The following is a 17,989-nucleotide window of genomic DNA, read 5'->3' on the forward strand; positions in this document are numbered from 1 at the left end:
ATAACGGTAAATACTAAAGTTAAACGCGAAATAAAATGTTTAAACATTAAAGACTTATGTTAAACATTGTCCATGATTTATTACCTCTTTTCCATCGAGCGATGATAAGCTCGTTTCTACCGTCGCTTGCTTCCGGTAAGTACTTTCACCGTAGCACAACATCCTTGGGATCTTGCCGAAACGGACTTTCTTCCCGTTCCGGTCACTCCGTAAAACCGGGACGTTAAAGCGCGACCGAGCAACCCTTGATGTACCCTCGTGTTGGTCTTCTTCCCACGCATCTATCTTGCGACTCGGGCGGCCGCTAGGAATATCCTCCATAAGCCACCTGTGCGTCGCTCGCGCCCATGCAGTATCGCCCCTACGTCGGTAGATCATCGACGTAATCAACGATCCAGTTCGGAACCGAGCATGATGTATTTGGGAAGAGGATTGTCCCCATGAGGTACACCATCAGGAGTTTGACAAAATTATCTTCTTCTCCCTCTCGTCGAACAAGTTTCACCGTAGTACTCTTGATGGAGTCTCGTGTCTCTCGTAGGTTTTTGATAGATACCTCCCTCGAACGTCGACCGGGTTTTCTTCTTCGAAGACCACTCGCGTCGCCATCGCAACGCAGACCAAGAACGAGGGCCACATCTTGAGGTCTCAAACTCAGCGAGCTTTTCCCCGATCCTCGAATTTATTGAGTGCGACCATACGTATCTTTGCAAAAGAGAATCAAGAAGGGCCCTCTTGGTATATAGCTTCCAGCTCATGAAATCGCCGCAAACGGTGTCCGTCGAATAATCTCCCAGTTACGAGGGGTCGTGTTATTTTTTTCAATTCAGCCTAAAGTCTCCACTCACCGTGTCAAATAGCATCGCCCATTAACTAGGTTGACTGCCATAATCACAAGCTCACGATAATAACAACACATTCAACACGCAGATCGACAAAAGTTTAAGCTGAAATATAAGGTTTTAAACGGTGAAACTCTCGGTTATTAAACGGTGATATAAAAATGTTAAGCAGAGACCCGACTTTATTAAACATGAGACGAGAATACTTAAACAGAGACAACAAATTTTTAAACTCAGTAACATCTCATTTCTTAAACGTCAACCTCGTATTAGTAAACCGCAACTATATCAAATGAAAGGGGAAATGTACATTATAAATATTACACAAATCATAACAATCGAAAAACTTTTTCGATAGTGTATACAGACGAAAATGCAAAACAAAACAAAACCCTAGCCGAGAAATCTCCCGGCAGACTAACAAAACCCCAGCCGAGAAATCCCCCTGCAGACTTCAATATCTTCCAACAAAAACAGGAACACAAAACAAAAACCGAAAAATCTTTCTTTGTAATGAACAGCTTAACGTAAAAACCATACTCGATACCTTAGATTGCAAATCGATGAAATGTCAACTAGTCACTGTGGGGACTTCTCCTTTGAGATACCGGTGGAAAGGAAAAAGTCAGAATACGAGGCTTTCGCAGTAGAGACAACTTTCGAGACAAATTTTCGAAACTGGAAGAGTCGAAGACGCGAGTTGAGAAAAAGCAAGTAAACGGCTCCAATAAATTCGCCTCTCGGGGTTACCCCTACGGAAAACCACCCCACTTCCTCTCAAATCGCCGAGATGGGTCTGCAGCCCACGATTCCCCTATGCAAGGGCATTTTTCGTCCCATAAAATTTGAAACTCACTCCGCTCACATCCGTTACTGGGGTTTGGGGGTTTGAAAAACATAGAGTTTAAAAGGAGGGGGTTTTTAGGGATTGCAAAACTAATAGGGTATTTTTGGCAATTTTACAAACTTAAAGGGTTTTTTTGGCAATTTCCACTTAAAAATAACTCATTATTATATATACAATATCATTTATATGGATGAAGGTCATAATTGTCATTTTATCATATTCACTTTCTTTACTTTTCTCATTCCCAATAAATTACACTCTCCAAACCTTATCAACCAAACACATTGTACATTCTCACTCCCCCTCCATTACCCCTCATGTCACTCCCAATCCACTCCTCCCTCAATCCACTCTTGGCATCCAAACACGCCCTAAACACTTTCTTAGAAAACACATTGTCAAGGATTATTGTCCTTCTACTTTGTTTTTTTCTTTTTGACCAACAACGACAACAACAACAACAACAATAATAATAATAATAATAATAATAATAATAATAATAATAATAATAATAATAATACCAGTGATTAAATAGTCTATTGATAATCAGCTCTCAATTAGAACTCTTTATCCATGATGATAATTCAAATCATGGTGAAGATATATTTTTGAAAATATGAGTAGTGATTATATGCGGGTAGTACTAGTGTTTATATGTGAGCGGGCCTTGCCCCCACTTACTCAGCCGAGGCTCATGCACGCTTTTGTTTTTCTTAGCGGCCTAACCGTTCATCTTGACAATAATAATAATAATAATAATAATAATAATAATAATAATAATAATAATAATAATAGATTTTTATGATTTATATCCATAAAAAAATTATTTTTTAAACTTATAAAAACAATGTTTATATGCTTATGCAAAAATTAAATTATTTCATTTATTTTTCTCAACCCATGTTCACTTACGGCCAATAATAATAATAATAATAATAATAATAATAATAATAATAATAAGATTTATATCCTTCTGAACCTATTTATTTTGCTTGACGGAAAAGACGGGCATAATGCTTTTCAGAGAGTTATTGGGAAAGTAACTTTATTCACGAAGAAAGTTAACAAGGTGGAATGGTGATTGCAACCATTTGTTTTTATTCCATTTTGACTTACGGTCAAATTAATTATAAATCAAATTATAGCAAAAGAACTTACATGTTGCATTGCTTTTATATGTAAGTGATATTTTACAATAAATTAAACATATTTTTACATGTAAAATCACATATTTTATAACCACTTATATTTACTTATATGCAATTAAACAACCCCGTAATAAAATAATACTTTTAAATATACAAAATAAAAAAATAGAAAAAGAAATTAGCTATTAAATAATTATTTTTGAGCCAAAACCCCTTTTTGTTGACCAGGGCCCACCTCTTTCTTGACACGGGTAAAAACATTTTTATTAATCTGAAAATTAATTTAATGATATTATTATTAATTTTACCGGAAATACTCTTAAAAATCTTTCCAAGTTTCATTTATTCACAGATTGTCCCACCAAATTTGAGTTTTCTCAAAAAAACATTTTTTTTTTTTTCTGACAGTGTATTTTTTAGTCTTTTTGTTATAAAAGTAATTGACGTTGACAGAAATGACTCTCAATTTTTTAAACAAAAACACATAATATTAAGCAGAAAAATCATATTTTTAAATAAAAAATGTTAAATATTAAACGAAAACGTATCTATATTGTGATAACTTATGTACTTACATATAAACACTCAATATTAAACGGAAACTATATATTTTAAGCGAAGAAGTATATATTTAACATAAAATGAACTAATGGAGTAAGTTGCATGAACCGAAAAGTAAGGTATCAGGAAAAAAAAGAACTGCTTAATAAATTTAATTGTCAAAGATCTTTTGCCATATTTTGAAACTTTTAGCGGTTATAATTCATTTTCCCTTAATTTTAGTATTTTTTTCTAAAATTATATAAGAATTATAATTTATGTGCTTTTTTGGGAAAATTTAATTGCTAGCATAAAAATAGACCCAGAAAAGAACCCATAGTTGTAAGTAGACATGTCCATGGGCCGGGTCGGGCTGGGCTTGAATCAAAATTACTAAAATTCAACCTTGCCCAAGCCCGCCTGGCCCAAAAATTCGGGTTTTAATCCTTGTCCAAGTCCATCCCAAATTTAATGACCTCTACCCAAGGCCCGCCTAAACCCGCCCAAATAGTTTATATTAAATAATATATAAATTATAAAAAAAAATTTAACAATATTATTAATATGTGGATATGACTAAAATATTATTCTACAAAATACTTAAAAAGTTAAAAATACCAAATATAAATCTTTATTTAATTAAAACAACTAAAATTCAAATCATTAATATAATTATATATGCAATCTAAATATATATATGTATATATATTGTATAAGTATATACTAACCTAATTAATAAAAATATTTTATAATACGGTAGGGCTCGAGGGCAGAGTCGAGTTTTTAACAACAAAAACCCAAACCCACTCCCATATTTTTAAAGGGTTTTTTTGTCAAGGCCGGACATCGGATCTTATATATTTGTCCAAATCCGCCCAAATTTCGGGTGGGCCTTCGGGTTTGGGCGGGTAACCCGGCCGTTGGACAGGTCTAGTTGTAAGTAGGTGAACATGCAATTTATAGTGTTTTATTTATGAGTTTCTTTTTTGAGTTACTTTTCTGGGTGCAGAGTAATCAGTCCTTTGAAGGTTGGGAACTATACGCGAAGCTCGAGATAGTCTTATAGCCTGTCATTGTGGTCTTCAGTGATCCCCGCGTGAAAAATGGAGCTTTTTTAGGGTTAGGGTTTCGATTGGTGCTCTCCAGCTGCGGCATGTTTTGTGGTGAGTGATCTATGGATTGCTTTGTATGCATGTTCTCTGGGAAAATTTAGCTTTAAAGTTTGAATTTTGATGTTTTGTTTGATGAATTGGACGCAAGTTTGTGGCTTTTGATGTCTGGTTTGTGAATCTCTTTGGTTTTGTTGATCTGAAGTTGTTTGTGTTTTTTGTGGTGTTTGGAATTTGGTGGGGGGTGCTGTTTTAGGGTTTTGTAGGTATTGGGAGTTTGGGGTTATTGTGCTCTAAAGTTGGGTTCTTTGACTTGGATGAGCTTGATTCTTCCAATGATTGTTGCAAGGATTTGGTGGTGGGAATGGTGGAGTTTGATTGGTTAAGAATTCTGGATGGTTTTTTATATTCTGTTTCTAGTGTCTTTGTTTGAAGGCTAAATTTATTGAATTTGTTGCTGATGGAGTGGATGAGTTAAATAGCTTTGTGATGTACTCTGTTGCTTTTTTTTTCCTGGTTGTTTTTTTTTCTTTTAAGTGAGTTTAACCTTATAATGAGGATTTTTTGGAGTTTGATAGGATTTGATTGAGGATAGTGGTGGAGTTTGATTGGATTTAGAAGTGTGTTATTGTTGTATGATTTTATAAGTGCTTGAAATGGACCTTGATTTTGTGGCTTGTTTGGACCTACTGCCAAATCTTTTAGCTTCTGATGTTGAGCTTTTGGCCATTATTTTTACTTTTGAATCAGCTTAATTGTTTGTTTTTCTTGCTTCAGATTCTTTGATTAAGAGTAATTATGAATTGAAGTCTTTGCGGATTTGGTTGAATTTGTTTTGCAACAGTAGGTTACTATATAGTTTAGAAAAACACAGAAGTTGATTTGTTATTATTCAAGTGGTCTTTTTCTCCCCCTTTTTTTTACATTTCAAATTGATATTTTCGCCATACTGTTGTGGTCTGGAAAATATGAACTTCTGACTAATTAGTTTCTCCCTGCATTGGTTTTAATTTTTCCCCAGTTACTGTGGAAAGACATTATCAAGAAATCACCCAAATCATCCAACTCTTTCAAACAATCAATTTGAGAAACAAATTATAGTTTGACTCTATCAAATTTTTGTACTTTTTCTGTCACATCTTTTTTAACTGTTACTTGGATCCCTGTTATATTTTATAGATTATGGAAGTGCAAATGAAATTACTTTCTCTCATTTGCTGTTTTAGCATCATTGGATTACTAGTAGCCTATGTGAAGATTTCTTTTGTGATTTGACATTGTAAGTGCTTGTGTCTTACTTGATCATATTTTTCTTAGGTGAACTGGTAATGGGGATGCATTACAGGTCATAGTTGTCCATCTCTATGATGCTTGGAGCATAAGATCAAATAGCAGTCACCAGTTTCTTCTTACATCCCCTGGTCCATGGAAAACAGAGCTCTTCGTGCCATTTTTCAGATACTATTCTGGTTGATTCTGAGTAAGTTTTGTTGTGGGACACCAACAGATCTTCAATGTTTAAATCTCTTGAAACAATCAGTTAAAGACCCCAATAATAACCTTGCATGGAATTTCGACAACAAAACCGAGGGATCCATATGCAAGTTAAATGGTGTAGAGTGTTGGCATCCTGATGAAAACAGGGTCCTTAATTTGAGGCTCTCTAACATGGGACTTGAAGGTAAATTCCCCTCCGGGTTGCAGAATTGCACAAGCTTGACCGGATTGGACCTTTCGAACAATAACTTCACCGGACCTATTCCCACTGATATAGCAGTACAGCTGAAGTTTGTCACAATGCTTGATCTCTCCTACAACCACTTCTCTGGTGACATTCCACCAAACCTGTCTGATTGTAGCTATTTGAATGTTATTAATCTTCAGGATAACAGACTGACTGGGCCAATTCCTTGGCAACTAAGCCGTCTGAATCGACTCACAACACTAAACGTTGCAGACAACTTGCTGTCAGGACAAGTTCCTTCGTTTGTGAATAATATATCGAGTACTAACTTAGGAAATAATCCTGGGCTTTGTGGAAATCCTTATAGTGCTTGCACGGCCACTAATAAGAAGGATAGCACTGGAGTAATCATTGGAGCAGCGGTTGGTGGTGTGTTGTTTGCCTTCATTGTAGCTGCAGTTATTTTATTCTTCTGTTGCCGCAGAGTATCTATCAAAAAGAAGGAAAAGGATGTAGAAGAAAACCAATGGGCGAAGAGTATCAAGGGAACCAAAGCAAAGGTAATTGACTTAATTTCATCGGTTTGCTAGTTCTATGCCTTGAGGGTTTTCTATTTTTATCTTGTTTGAGTTTTAGTAATACTAACAAAAGGTTTTTGACACCCAGGTTTCCATGTTTGAGAAGTCGGTTTCAAAAATGAAATTTAGCGATCTCATGAAAGCAACTAAAGACTTCAGCAAAGAGAATATTATCGGTACGGGAAGAACAGGCACTATGTACAAAGCAACACTTACTGATGGCTCTTTCCTCATCATCAAGAGGCTGCAGGATACTCAACACTCTGAAAAGGAGTTCATGTCCGAGATGTCAACGTTGGGAAATGTTAAGCATCAAAACTTAGTTCCCCTCATGGGCTTTTGTATAGCCAAGAGTGAACGGTTGTTAGTCTATAAACACATGGCGAATGGAACCCTTCATGATCAGCTGCATGTTCGAGATTCCGAGAAGAAACCAATGGAGTGGCCATTGAGGTTGAAAATTAGTATCGGAGCAGCAAGAGGACTAGCATGGCTTCACCACAATTGCAATCCCCGGATTCTTCATCGAAACATAAGTTCTAAATGCATACTATTGGATGAGGACTTTGAGCCTAAAATTTCAGACTTCGGCCTCGCAAGACTTATGAATCCAATTGACACCCACCTTAGCACTTTTGTGAATGGCGAGTTTGGAGACTTGGGTTATGTGGCCCCAGAATACGCCCGGACGCTCACGGCCACTCCAAAGGGCGATGTCTACAGTTTCGGGACAGTTCTACTTGAGTTGGTTACCTGTGAAAGACCTACACAGGTCTCTAATGCCCCGGAAAATTTCAAAGGCAATTTGGTGGAATGGATCACTTATTTATCAAACAATTCGCTTATTCAGGATGCCATCGACAAGTTTTTAATCGGTAAGGGATATGATAGTGAGCTCCTCCAAGTTCTTAAAGTCGCATGTGCTTGTGTTCTTTCTGCACCAAAAGAGAGGCCAAGTATGTTCGAGGTATACCAGCTTCTTAGAGCCATCGGCGAGAGGTATCATTTTACTGCTGACGATGATATACTGATGCAACCCGAGAGCACTGACACCGGTTATCTTGACGTACTTATTGTGGCACAGTAATGAAAAATTCAAGCAATGTGATTGCCTGATAGTATGAGCGAAGACGACGGAAAATTTCAAAGTATATATATATGTTGATAACTTCAGTGCCGATTGTAGGAAACACGATAATCGCCTAATAATGTCATTGTGTATCAGTTAGATATTGATCAAGTGTTATCTTTTTTTCGGTTTATGGGGAGTTATCACTTGTGTATATTGGCTAGCCATTCAAAAACTCAAGTGTGGGTTAAGGTATGTGCTGTGGGTATTTGTAGTTCTTATGCCTTTTAGGGCTTCTAATAATTACCAAGGCTCTTTTAACATCTCTGCCATGTTATAATTTTTCTTCTTTTGTTTCCATTGCTTGAATCTTGAGTCTTTTCTTGTGGCTTGTGGTGCTAAAAAAATCAAGCTTGGGGGTTTATGGTTCTGGTGTTTTGTGTAATTTGCAACACTTGAATGTCCTATAATTTATATTAATTTTGAAAGTGATTTATGAACAATAAAATTAATTCTGAATTCTATCAAGTATATATAATATAAATTGATGGATGTTATTAATTCATCAAAATGAATTTACAAACATTCCATCTCTGAAAGCATATCAATGATAAAATATCAAATACTGAGAACTTCATAATAGTTGGTGTTTTTCTGTGTACATAAAAATTTAAAATCAAAACTACTTATTTGAACAACCAAAACTTATACCATTTTAACCAATAGCTATTAGTCCAAATGCTAATTTTAAATCTACTGATTGTTGCAAATACCACAAATAAGCAAGAATTTTGAGACTTTTAAATGGATTAAAAAAAACAGAACAGAAGAAAAGAGGCACCATGGAATCCTAAATTAATACTAATCAAAATCAAAGATTAGGATATCTATTTTAACATAAGCAAGTCAACAAGAAGTCTAACACAATACACGCCACATTTTTATTGAATATACAAAGATGATGTCGCAAATTAGATCTGATTAATTCTCTAGCACATATCCATCATTACTTTCTTTTTCATTATGAACTATCCAACCGATGACGAAGGTACTTCGTATCGACTCCAGACTCACGGATCAAAGCAACACGGCCGGTTCGTGCTACCTGGATAAACATGAACAAGAATTGCTAATAATTAGTAACGGAAATGAAGAATGTAGTTTGTTAGATTCAAGACCAAGTGTGCTTTACATGAACCCTCAAATAACTTGGTCATAGCATAAGTTTATATGAACTCTAATTACTCATCTAGTTTGCGTGTAGATCGATTTAATTTGGTCTGTCAAGAGTTATCATAAAGGTCCAAATTTACAATGTCTGCACATTAACTCATACTGACCTCCTAATACCATAATTATCTTATTTAAATCTCAAGTTATCATGTCCATGTACAAGTAAAACAAAAAAAGAGAAATATAAGAAAATGATATAATTCAAGGAGTTTTGACACAAGGAATATCCTCAAACCATAGATCATAGAATGAACACACTTTAGATATTGAAATAATAGTTTACTTTTTTTATGATTTGTAGTTGCAAAACATCGACGATGGTAGAAGAATTAATATAAACCTTTTAAAAGCTTGTCAAAATTGAACAGGGCTATGGAAACAGCAGAGCCATTGAGACTGAAAAGAGTTTCAAGTTCGAAAACAAACCTCACATATGCCATATGGCTCCAACAGTCTCTGCAATGCAACCATCTTGTCCAAATCTCCGGTAAGCTGGAATTAGCCATTCAATTGTCAGGTTTATACCCAAGCTTAAACTTCAAATATTCATGTTTCACAAAAATCACAGCTTTGCAAGTCATTTAGTAGGCTATGCATGGACATATGAAATACATTAGTATGTGCAAGTGAATGGATGGACCCACTATACGCCGAAGCAGACAAAATAGGATAAGACGGAACTGAAATTTAAAAATGGATTTTCATACTTGACAATTTTTATTGAGAACCAAAAGTCAATCACAAGTAGAAACCGTAAAATTTTAAGGTCACAACTGAAGTTTTTAGTTTCTAAAATCTGTGAAGATGCTGTAAGAGAAATCCTAATTTTTGAACTTAGCATGTAAGAGTCTTCAGATACTTTCTATAGCAGTTATGTCTGATATGAGTAAGTGGAGTGAATGTGTATGCCTCACAACATAAGTTCTTGAGAAATTTTCCCTTTAATTTTCTCCTGTGAAGAAAATACATTATGTAGGGTCGCCAAACAAAAAGGAAAAACAGAAGAATTGGATACCCACATGATACCAACACACCGAAATAGTTATCAAGGATCTATACTTGACCAGTATATAGTGTTTAATGTGTGAAAACTAGTAGATGCAAATCAAACATATTATCTGGATTGATTCAACCAAAAAGATTAAGCTGATAGGATAAGAGACCCAGACTAATATATTCAAACCCAAATTTATTAAATTAACCGATGTGGGACTATCAACTACTTTAATAGAAACAAGAAACCCATTATTAGGCTTCAATATATAATCAGGGTAATGTTATTTGTTAGCAGGAACAAAGACAAAAATGAAAACAATTGATGCACCCATACAAATTAAAGCAAATATATTCCAACAGCAAAGGTAGCTATGATATGAAACACATCAAAGTAGTCACAATTAGGGCTGTAAAACAAACCAAATGTGAAACTGCTCAAGTTCAGCTCGAGTTTTGGCTCACTTAGTCTCATTTGATTGGTAAACAAACCAAACTTGATCCAAGTTCACATGCTTGATAAGAAAATACATTGAGCTCAAACAGAACTATGCTAGTTCATAGTGCTTGTAAGTCAGGCATGAATGTATAATATTTATAAATTATCATATCTATGCTAATAATTTATGGGCAATTTCAAAGAGCTTAATCTTAAATTATCCTTGAACAAGGTGATCTATTGAATATTTTAGTTTATTTATAAAAAACTAAATTATAGTTTACTTCTATAAATAGGTGCTTTGAAACTATCCAAATCAGCTCGAGCCTAAATGAGCCAAGCATAAGATGATGTGGCTCAGCTAGCTCACGCTTGGCTTAATGACACCCCTGGTTGCAATGAAGATATAGTTGTAAATGAGAAGAACTTGACCTGTAGTGTAATTGTATGATCAGATACATCAACAGCCTTGGCTCGAAATATATCAGCAATATCTAGAACATCCCTTCGTGCTGTAGAATTTACTGCAACTTTTATCAACATCATTTCTCTTTCAGCAAAAGGCAAATGGGTGATGTCTTGAACCTGAATACACCAAAAAGATCTTAAAATATAAAATTCCATTGCAACATAGGCAGTGTTTGTTTAGTATTAAGTTATTCACCTCATGAACATCAATGAGCTTGTAGAGTTGCTGCACTAGCTTGCCAATCGATTCATCAGTCCCAGGAACTACAGTTGTAATTCTAGAAATGCCAGCCTTTTCTGCTGGACCAACAGCAAGACTCTGCGAAGGAATATGTTGATTAGCATCTTAATCAAGGCCTCTCCTAAGAGACAAAAGGGAAAGAAAATCATCCCATATAGGAAGTACCTGAATGTTGTAACCCCTCCGAGAAAAGACTCCAGTCACAATGTTGAGAACGCCAGGAGCATCATTCACAAGGATAGATAATGTGTGTGAACAAAGACCGGTTGACTAGAGCACAATAAATCTAGTATTAGAAATTTAGAATCAACTAAAACAAAAACTTTGCAAAACTCCTCGGCAACTTGGGCAAAGTTCACTGAAGTGATAGCATTTACTTAACATGACAAAACTGGGCCAACATGGAGCCCTTTTTCTTTCTTTATGAGAAAAACTTCTTGAATATGCTCCTTCACCACTTAACAGTACTAAAATGGTCGGACATCAAACACAAGTCTTACAACAGGCACAAGAATATTAAAACTACACAAAGTGAACTGATAACTGATAAGAATGAAAGACTTGTTTATGTTCATGGCCATTAAAGTCTAGCTTTTTATTTGAAAACTGAAACAAATTGGCAGAAATTTAAAACAATGAAGAATGAAGATATCTGGAAAACTTACGTCATCATGATCAAGGACACCCCAATGAGCATCAAGAACTTGATTCAGTGGGAAACCCTCATACGGCTCCACCGGATAAACATCACCCTTATGCAGAAAAGAGAAGAAATATATATTATATATATATATATATAAGACATCAGACCATAAAGTAAGCCCTAGCTAGTGGTATTAACTTTACAAGCAAATTTAAACATAAAACTATCTGTCCAACAACAGTGGACAGAGTTAGTGGATAACTGATTCAACATCGTAATGAAAACAAGGGATGATAACTTTAGATGTCACTAAAAATATTATCAACAAGCCCACAGTTAGAACCCCAGCATGCCATACTTCAATTTGTGTCAGCATTTCCCACATCTAAAAATTCTTCATTTGAGGGAATCACGAGATTCACATAGAAACTCTGTACCTCAAGGTTATTAGTGTGACCCTACTTGAACTATATAAGCTCATTACACTTTAAGTTTTTATCCAAAGTGGGACTATTGTCTCACTATCATTCCAACAAATTCCAAACACTTTCTTCCTCCAGATGGCATGTTTGTACTCAAAAAGCCTGTTATAAAAAATTCAATTAGCAAAATGCAGCCAATAGGGAAACCCAACTATGCCGTTTTCCTCTAAAGTAGATCCTCAAATTAGATCGCCTCTTATGAATTCCATTAAAAAATTTGAGATATCATGTCTTGTATGGTCAGATTTAGGCTAATACTCATCTATGTACCTAAAAAGTCTTATTTGTTGTTTTCAATGTTACTGATCCCCAAACAAAAGTTACATGTAGACTTATATTATAGTTTTAACAGGTTAGACTTGAAAGGTATCTTAACTTGCAACCATTATGCTGCCTCAGTTAACCCTTAGTATTAAAACCCATGGACATGTGAGGCTCTTCCCTAGTTACATAAACTGATAATTAGATTCAATCCACATCTTGTTTACAAGAAGTATTATTACGCGAAGAGCGTTTCACTTTATGGATAACACATTCTTCATTCAATTGCCAAATCGTCAGAGAGAACTACAATACAAAAATTATGAACACTACTTATATGCTGCAGTAACTAAAAATACTCATACCCTTGATGACTGTTGTGAGTCACTAAAGGACACATCCATAGCTCCAGGAAGTGCGTTGGGTGGCGTGGTTCCTTCCAGATCTGGATAAGAGGCTGCAGAAAACCTCCAAAAGGGAGCAGACTCCCCCATCTTCTCCCTCCTTAATGCAATCTGACATGCGGTAAACAAATTTAGTGACCAAATCAACAAAAGTGTGTTAGTTTGGGAGGAAGCGGGCTAAGAAATGGCTGAAGTGGTCGAAGTGAATCTACTTGCACCACTTCAGTTGTTTGTCTCTCTAGAATTTAGCCTCAAAATCTGTGTTAAATCTCCAAAAATTAAAACTTAGGAAGCACTACTTCTCAACGTTTTGCTTTGAAGTCACTGGAAGTAAGGTGATTTGGGCATATATATATATATATGGCCCAAAATATAACTGTTTAAATTAACATTCTTATTTTTTGTTGCTATATATATATATATATATATATATATAATCATTTTATATTTAAATTTATTAAATAAATATTTAAAAGATTCTTTAATTGGGTTTTTAGGTCTCCAATCCACAGTGATCCATTTTAATTTACTGTCATCTCTTCAAATGTTCGGACTAAATATCTAAAACTCATTCATTCCCTAGGAAGCACACTTAGGGAGAGAAGTAACTCTCCCAAGTGCACTTTCACCGTTTCTTTCCAACCACACACACCCTGACCTGCAGATTCTTAGTTTTCCAAAAAAATAAACCTTGCCAGTTCTAGCAATTTCTTGGATCCCGAATTTGCTCAGATTCCTCAGAACTGCAGTCATTTTACCAGGATCTCCAGTTACCTGTATGTTTGAACATTATTGTAAATCCATTTGTTTAGATAAATTTCTGAAGAAATGTTGTGCAAGCAATCTCAGGATGACAATCATAATCAACATCACCTCAACAGTTACTGAATGCTCTGAAATATCTACTACCTTTGCTCTGAAAGTATTAACCAAAAACATGACCTGCAGAGTAAAATCAGGTCAAAATCGTGGACATAAAGGAGAGGGTTCAAAATTTGTGAATTAAATACCATAAGCAAATATAAACAGCTTCCTGTTGCACCAAAAGGGATATTACTAAAAATTCCAGGTTCATTTCTGAGTTTTTTATAAAACAAGGTAAAGACCAAGCTTTGTCAAATGAAATCTTAAAGCTGAAGAAGCCAGAGTTTGACTAAAATATTATTTTAAAAAACCCAGAAAAACTCTCCAAACTTGCCACCCACAACAATGTTGTGTGGTCATAAATGTGCATCAACTGTAAAAACATAAGAGTTTTTCAAAATATTTGACTACCCTACCAGCATCAAATCTGAATTGAAAATGCAGCAATTTGAATACATGTTTTTCACTTATTATTTATCTTATGAGAAGTGCAAAAACAGTGTAAGAACATAACCATAAAGCTTCAAAGAAAAAATTTGTTTAAAATCAACAACATCCAATAAATTATTTATATTTTTCCTACATGCTGATATACGTAAGCATATCGTTTCTGTTAGATTTTATATTTTTGGTACTAGTAGGCCCTATATGGGCTCTATATAGGCTTAGGGGTTTTACACCAAAAAGTCTCAAGACTTAGTGGCTCAACCTCTATACCTATATATAAACCCATTACACTTCTATTACACAACCGATGTGGTACTATATTTCCAACACCCTTCCTCAAGTTCAACTCGGTCGAACTTGCACAGACTTGTACACCAGAGGTCTGTTTACATGGACTTGTACACTACTTGTGTCTCAGAGGTCCTACACACATGGAGGTCATACACACATGGACTTGTACCACATCGGTGGCTCCACTATATTTCTCTGATACCATATTAAGATTTTATATTTTTGGTACTAGTGGGCCCTATATGGGTTCTATATGGGCTTAGGGGTCTTAAACCAAAAAGTCTCAAGACTTAGTAGTTCAACCCCTATACCTATATATAAACCCATTACACTTCTATCACACAACCGATGTGGTACTATATTTCCAACAGTTTCACTTGCCATGTATCAAGGAAAAAAAATTTCTACCTATTATTGTCACGTATATCGTTTCACTTGCCAAGTCCACCTCATTAGAATTCACCAATTTCATCGTAAAGCATGCTGCCTATTATTGTAAATGTATATATAAACTAAAGATTTGGACAGCTACCTCTTGACGCTTGTCTGGACCAATATTAAGTTTTACAAGCATTAGCTCCCGTTCCACTTGGGGCTCCTTCGATAGATCCTCAACCTAGAATAGATCATAGATATTAAAAGCAATTGGTGCATCCACAACATAAGAAACCTGTATGTAACATGTCTTGTGATGAAAATTAACAGGTGATGGTATGTGCAGATCCCAAAACCAAGGTTGTTTAAATTCTTTCATATGTAAAATGATGATGTTTAGTGCGCCATGGCACTCAAGCAAAAGAAATATGCATCTCAGACATGCAAATGTCTAGAAATTCATTGACAGGCAAAAATTCAAGGAAAATTTTGATGAACTCGACAAATAAAAAACCTTACCCATTTCATTTCACTTATAACCAACCAGAATGGCGGACTTCTTATTCTTATGGATACAATATGTATAGATATCATAATTTAACAAATCAACAGTAATAACCCCAAAATTTGTCAAGCACATGGTGACACTCCATGAAGACAGCCTGATTTTAAGTACTATAGTGCACTAGTTCAAACAAAGCAAAGAGAAGAGAAACCATTACTAGAACCGCATATAGGGATGATACTTTTCATTTTCCAACCGTGATTTTGGAATATAGTTCTGACTTATGTGCCCAAGTATTCAAGGAAATGGATGTATTAGGTAGGCTTTACAGTCTCTACAGTAAATAATGTTAAAATTAGATATCAATTGACTACAGCCAAATATCATTTTTCTGGAAATTTAGAGAAATTTAATTAATCTAATTGAATCAAAGACTAAACAAAGCATGATGAAGAATTGAGTCATTGAACAAAATTGACAGAACAAAACACTCTTCACCTCATTTTACCTTGTTTTCTAACATCTATTATGACTCTCAGTGCATGTGAAAGGTTAGGAAGATGACAGCAGACCATGTGAAAGGTTTGGAAGTTAACAATAGTGCATATTAAATGTTTGGACTTCTAGCTAGTTTTTGCTTAATACATACATCCAAAAAGAATCAGGTGGAATGAAAAAATGGTAATCAAATACCAAGATTACCAAGACCTTTTTTTATTGATTATGAACAGCAATGCATGTAAAAGACATCGCAGTGAATGTTGAAACAAAGAAATTTAAGTCTTAAAAATTGTTGCATTAACATAGTTAGAAACAAATTGGAGATGAAACAAGTGAAGTTTCTTTAAAATTTCATAAATGATTGAGATTCATTTCTACCACCCTTGTTCCTCTAAGGTACTCTTTCAATTTTTTTCTCTACATACGTCTCTCTAACTACTTTATTTTAGGAAACTCTTCATCATTGCCTGATGAAACCTAACAGGCATGGTGTCTTCCAAACAGAAACTAATGCAGTAAGCATACTCATGGTGGCAATTGAAGAAAGACCAAACCTTTAAGACATTCACAAGCTTATTAAGTTGCGCTACAACTTGCTGCAGTACCCTATCAGTCCCTGAGACAACTATTGTAAACAAGGCCTTGTCCGTATTCAAGCCAACTGCCAATGACTCAATGTTGTATCCCCTCCTTGCAAAGACTCCTGCAATCCGATTTATCATCCCGCTTTCATCTCCGACGAACACTGAAATCGTATGGCGTTTCACCCTACTATTGCAAAGAAAGAAAAAATTACAATTATCCAAATTGAGAGGCAAGATCAAATTGAAGAAATTAACTTTAATAGACAGAGCTAGAAATAGTAACTTCGGTAAATAAGCTAAGCTACTTCCAATGTAAGTTATGGTGACATAACCGTTAAGTGTACTGTGCACTATTGCTATGATAAAAAAATACAAAGAAATATTATAATTACCACAGAGACAAAACTAAAGGGCCTAACTTTGAAAAGATGCCCAGTCTCAGGCTGAACCACCAAATCTGTCAACAACTCAGTCCTAATCCCGGTTATTCCTTCTCTTTCTAATGGAATCTAAGTACGGATGAACTCTAAATTAAAAGCAAGAACAAACCTTCACCTACACCTTCAGAAGCGCACAAAAAAAAAGTGATAAAAACGTCAAAATCAATCAGAAAGGATTGCAAGACAATTCGCAGCACAACCATTAACAAAAAAGCAAAAAAGGAGACAATATTCAGATTCCATCCAAATTACAAGACTAAAATCCCACGTATCAAAGAATAATTCCAGCGCATTTCCACCTAGTAAACAATTCAACCAAGAATCCAAACCGCATTGTGCTCAAAAACCAAAATTTCTCACGCATTCGAGGTCGTCGATGGAGGGAGATCACTGAAAGACACCGGAACCTCGCTTCCCTGCTTCTCCGCGCTACTTGCACGAACCTCCAAAACCCCCCCACCACCGCCACGCCCAAACTTCAAACCACCACCAAAACAGACCGAATCAAGGGACCTAGAGAAGAAGCGCACCTCGCCCTCAGCTCTGGAGAAGGGTTTCAATGGCGCCATGAGATGAAACGGAGAAGAAGCGGCCGCCATGGATGCGATGAAGCTCTGAGAGGTCGGTGCTTTGAGATGCAGCGGAGTGGGATTAGGGAGGGTTTTATGCCCTTTTTATGACGTTTTTACCCCTGGAAATTTTTGGCGTGACTTGGACCATTGTGGGTAAAAATGGGAATTCGTTTTGCGGACAGCCTTTTTTATAGTATTCTTTTTACCACGTGATTTATTTCTTGTCTACGGATGGACATGAATTTTCGGAAAAAAATTAAAAACTTTTTGCATATGTACCCTTGTAAATGTCAGTAATTGTTTCATTATTAAAATCAAAGACTAATGGTATAATATCCGAATTTGTTCCTCTACTTTCTCTCTATTCTCTTTTGGTCTCTTTACTCAAAATACTCTTAATTAATTTCTTCTATTTTTGAAAATAATTCT

General features: G+C 35.5%; 2 protein-coding genes across 3 annotated transcripts; one reads left to right on the top strand and one right to left on the bottom strand.

The window, feature by feature from the left end:
- Positions 1 to 4,389: 4,389 nt before the first annotated feature.
- On the top strand, positions 4,390 to 8,140 carry LOC120253490 (probably inactive leucine-rich repeat receptor-like protein kinase At5g48380). Its single transcript, XM_039261825.1, has 3 exons — positions 4,390 to 4,540; positions 5,804 to 6,730; positions 6,837 to 8,140. The coding sequence occupies exons 2-3, from the start codon at positions 5,912 to 5,914 to the stop codon at positions 7,833 to 7,835; spliced, it is 1,818 nt and encodes a 605-aa protein (XP_039117759.1). The 5' UTR covers positions 4,390 to 4,540; positions 5,804 to 5,911; the 3' UTR covers positions 7,836 to 8,140.
- A 539-nt stretch (positions 8,141 to 8,679) lies between these two features.
- LOC120253503 (acetolactate synthase small subunit 2, chloroplastic-like) lies at positions 8,680 to 17,640 on the bottom strand. 2 transcript variants are annotated; one of them, XM_039261845.1, is made up of 12 exons: positions 17,349 to 17,640; positions 16,519 to 16,732; positions 15,116 to 15,199; positions 13,855 to 13,923; positions 13,672 to 13,755; positions 12,943 to 13,092; positions 11,857 to 11,943; positions 11,357 to 11,461; positions 11,147 to 11,269; positions 10,915 to 11,067; positions 9,477 to 9,542; positions 8,680 to 8,922 (listed from the first exon to the last, which is right to left on the bottom strand). In XM_039261845.1, exons 1-12 carry the CDS (start codon positions 17,585 to 17,587, stop codon positions 8,839 to 8,841), a joined length of 1,458 nt encoding a protein of 485 aa, XP_039117779.1. In that variant the 5' UTR covers positions 17,588 to 17,640; the 3' UTR covers positions 8,680 to 8,838. The 2 variants fall into 2 exon arrangements, with proteins under 2 accessions (XP_039117779.1, XP_039117778.1); XM_039261844.1 differs by having other exon boundaries at positions 16,519 to 16,735.
- Between the last annotated feature and the right edge of the window lie 349 nt (positions 17,641 to 17,989).

The sequence above is a fragment of the Dioscorea cayenensis genome, unplaced genomic scaffold, assembly GCF_009730915.1.
Source record: "Dioscorea cayenensis subsp. rotundata cultivar TDr96_F1 unplaced genomic scaffold, TDr96_F1_v2_PseudoChromosome.rev07_lg8_w22 25.fasta BLBR01000104.1, whole genome shotgun sequence".
Taxonomy (NCBI): domain Eukaryota; kingdom Viridiplantae; phylum Streptophyta; class Magnoliopsida; order Dioscoreales; family Dioscoreaceae; genus Dioscorea; species Dioscorea cayenensis.

Excerpts from the sequence above, each read along its gene's own strand:
- LOC120253490 (XM_039261825.1), top strand. The coding sequence starts at position 5,912 with ATGGAAAACAGAGCTCTTCGTGCCATTTTTCAGATACTATTCTGGTTG. Across the intron at positions 6,731-6,836 it reads TCAAGGGAACCAAAGCAAAG|GTTTCCATGTTTGAGAAGTC; the intron begins GTAATTGACTTA and ends TTTGACACCCAG.
- LOC120253503 (XM_039261844.1), bottom strand. The coding sequence starts at position 17,587 with ATGGCGGCCGCTTCTTCTCCGTTTCATCTCATGGCGCCATTGAAACCC. Across the intron at positions 15,200-16,518 it reads AGCTTGTGAATGTCTTAAAG|GTTGAGGATCTATCGAAGGA; the intron begins GTTTGGTCTTTC and ends GATCTATTCTAG. Across the intron at positions 11,068-11,146 it reads AGCTCATTGATGTTCATGAG|GTTCAAGACATCACCCATTT; the intron begins GTGAATAACTTA and ends TGGTGTATTCAG.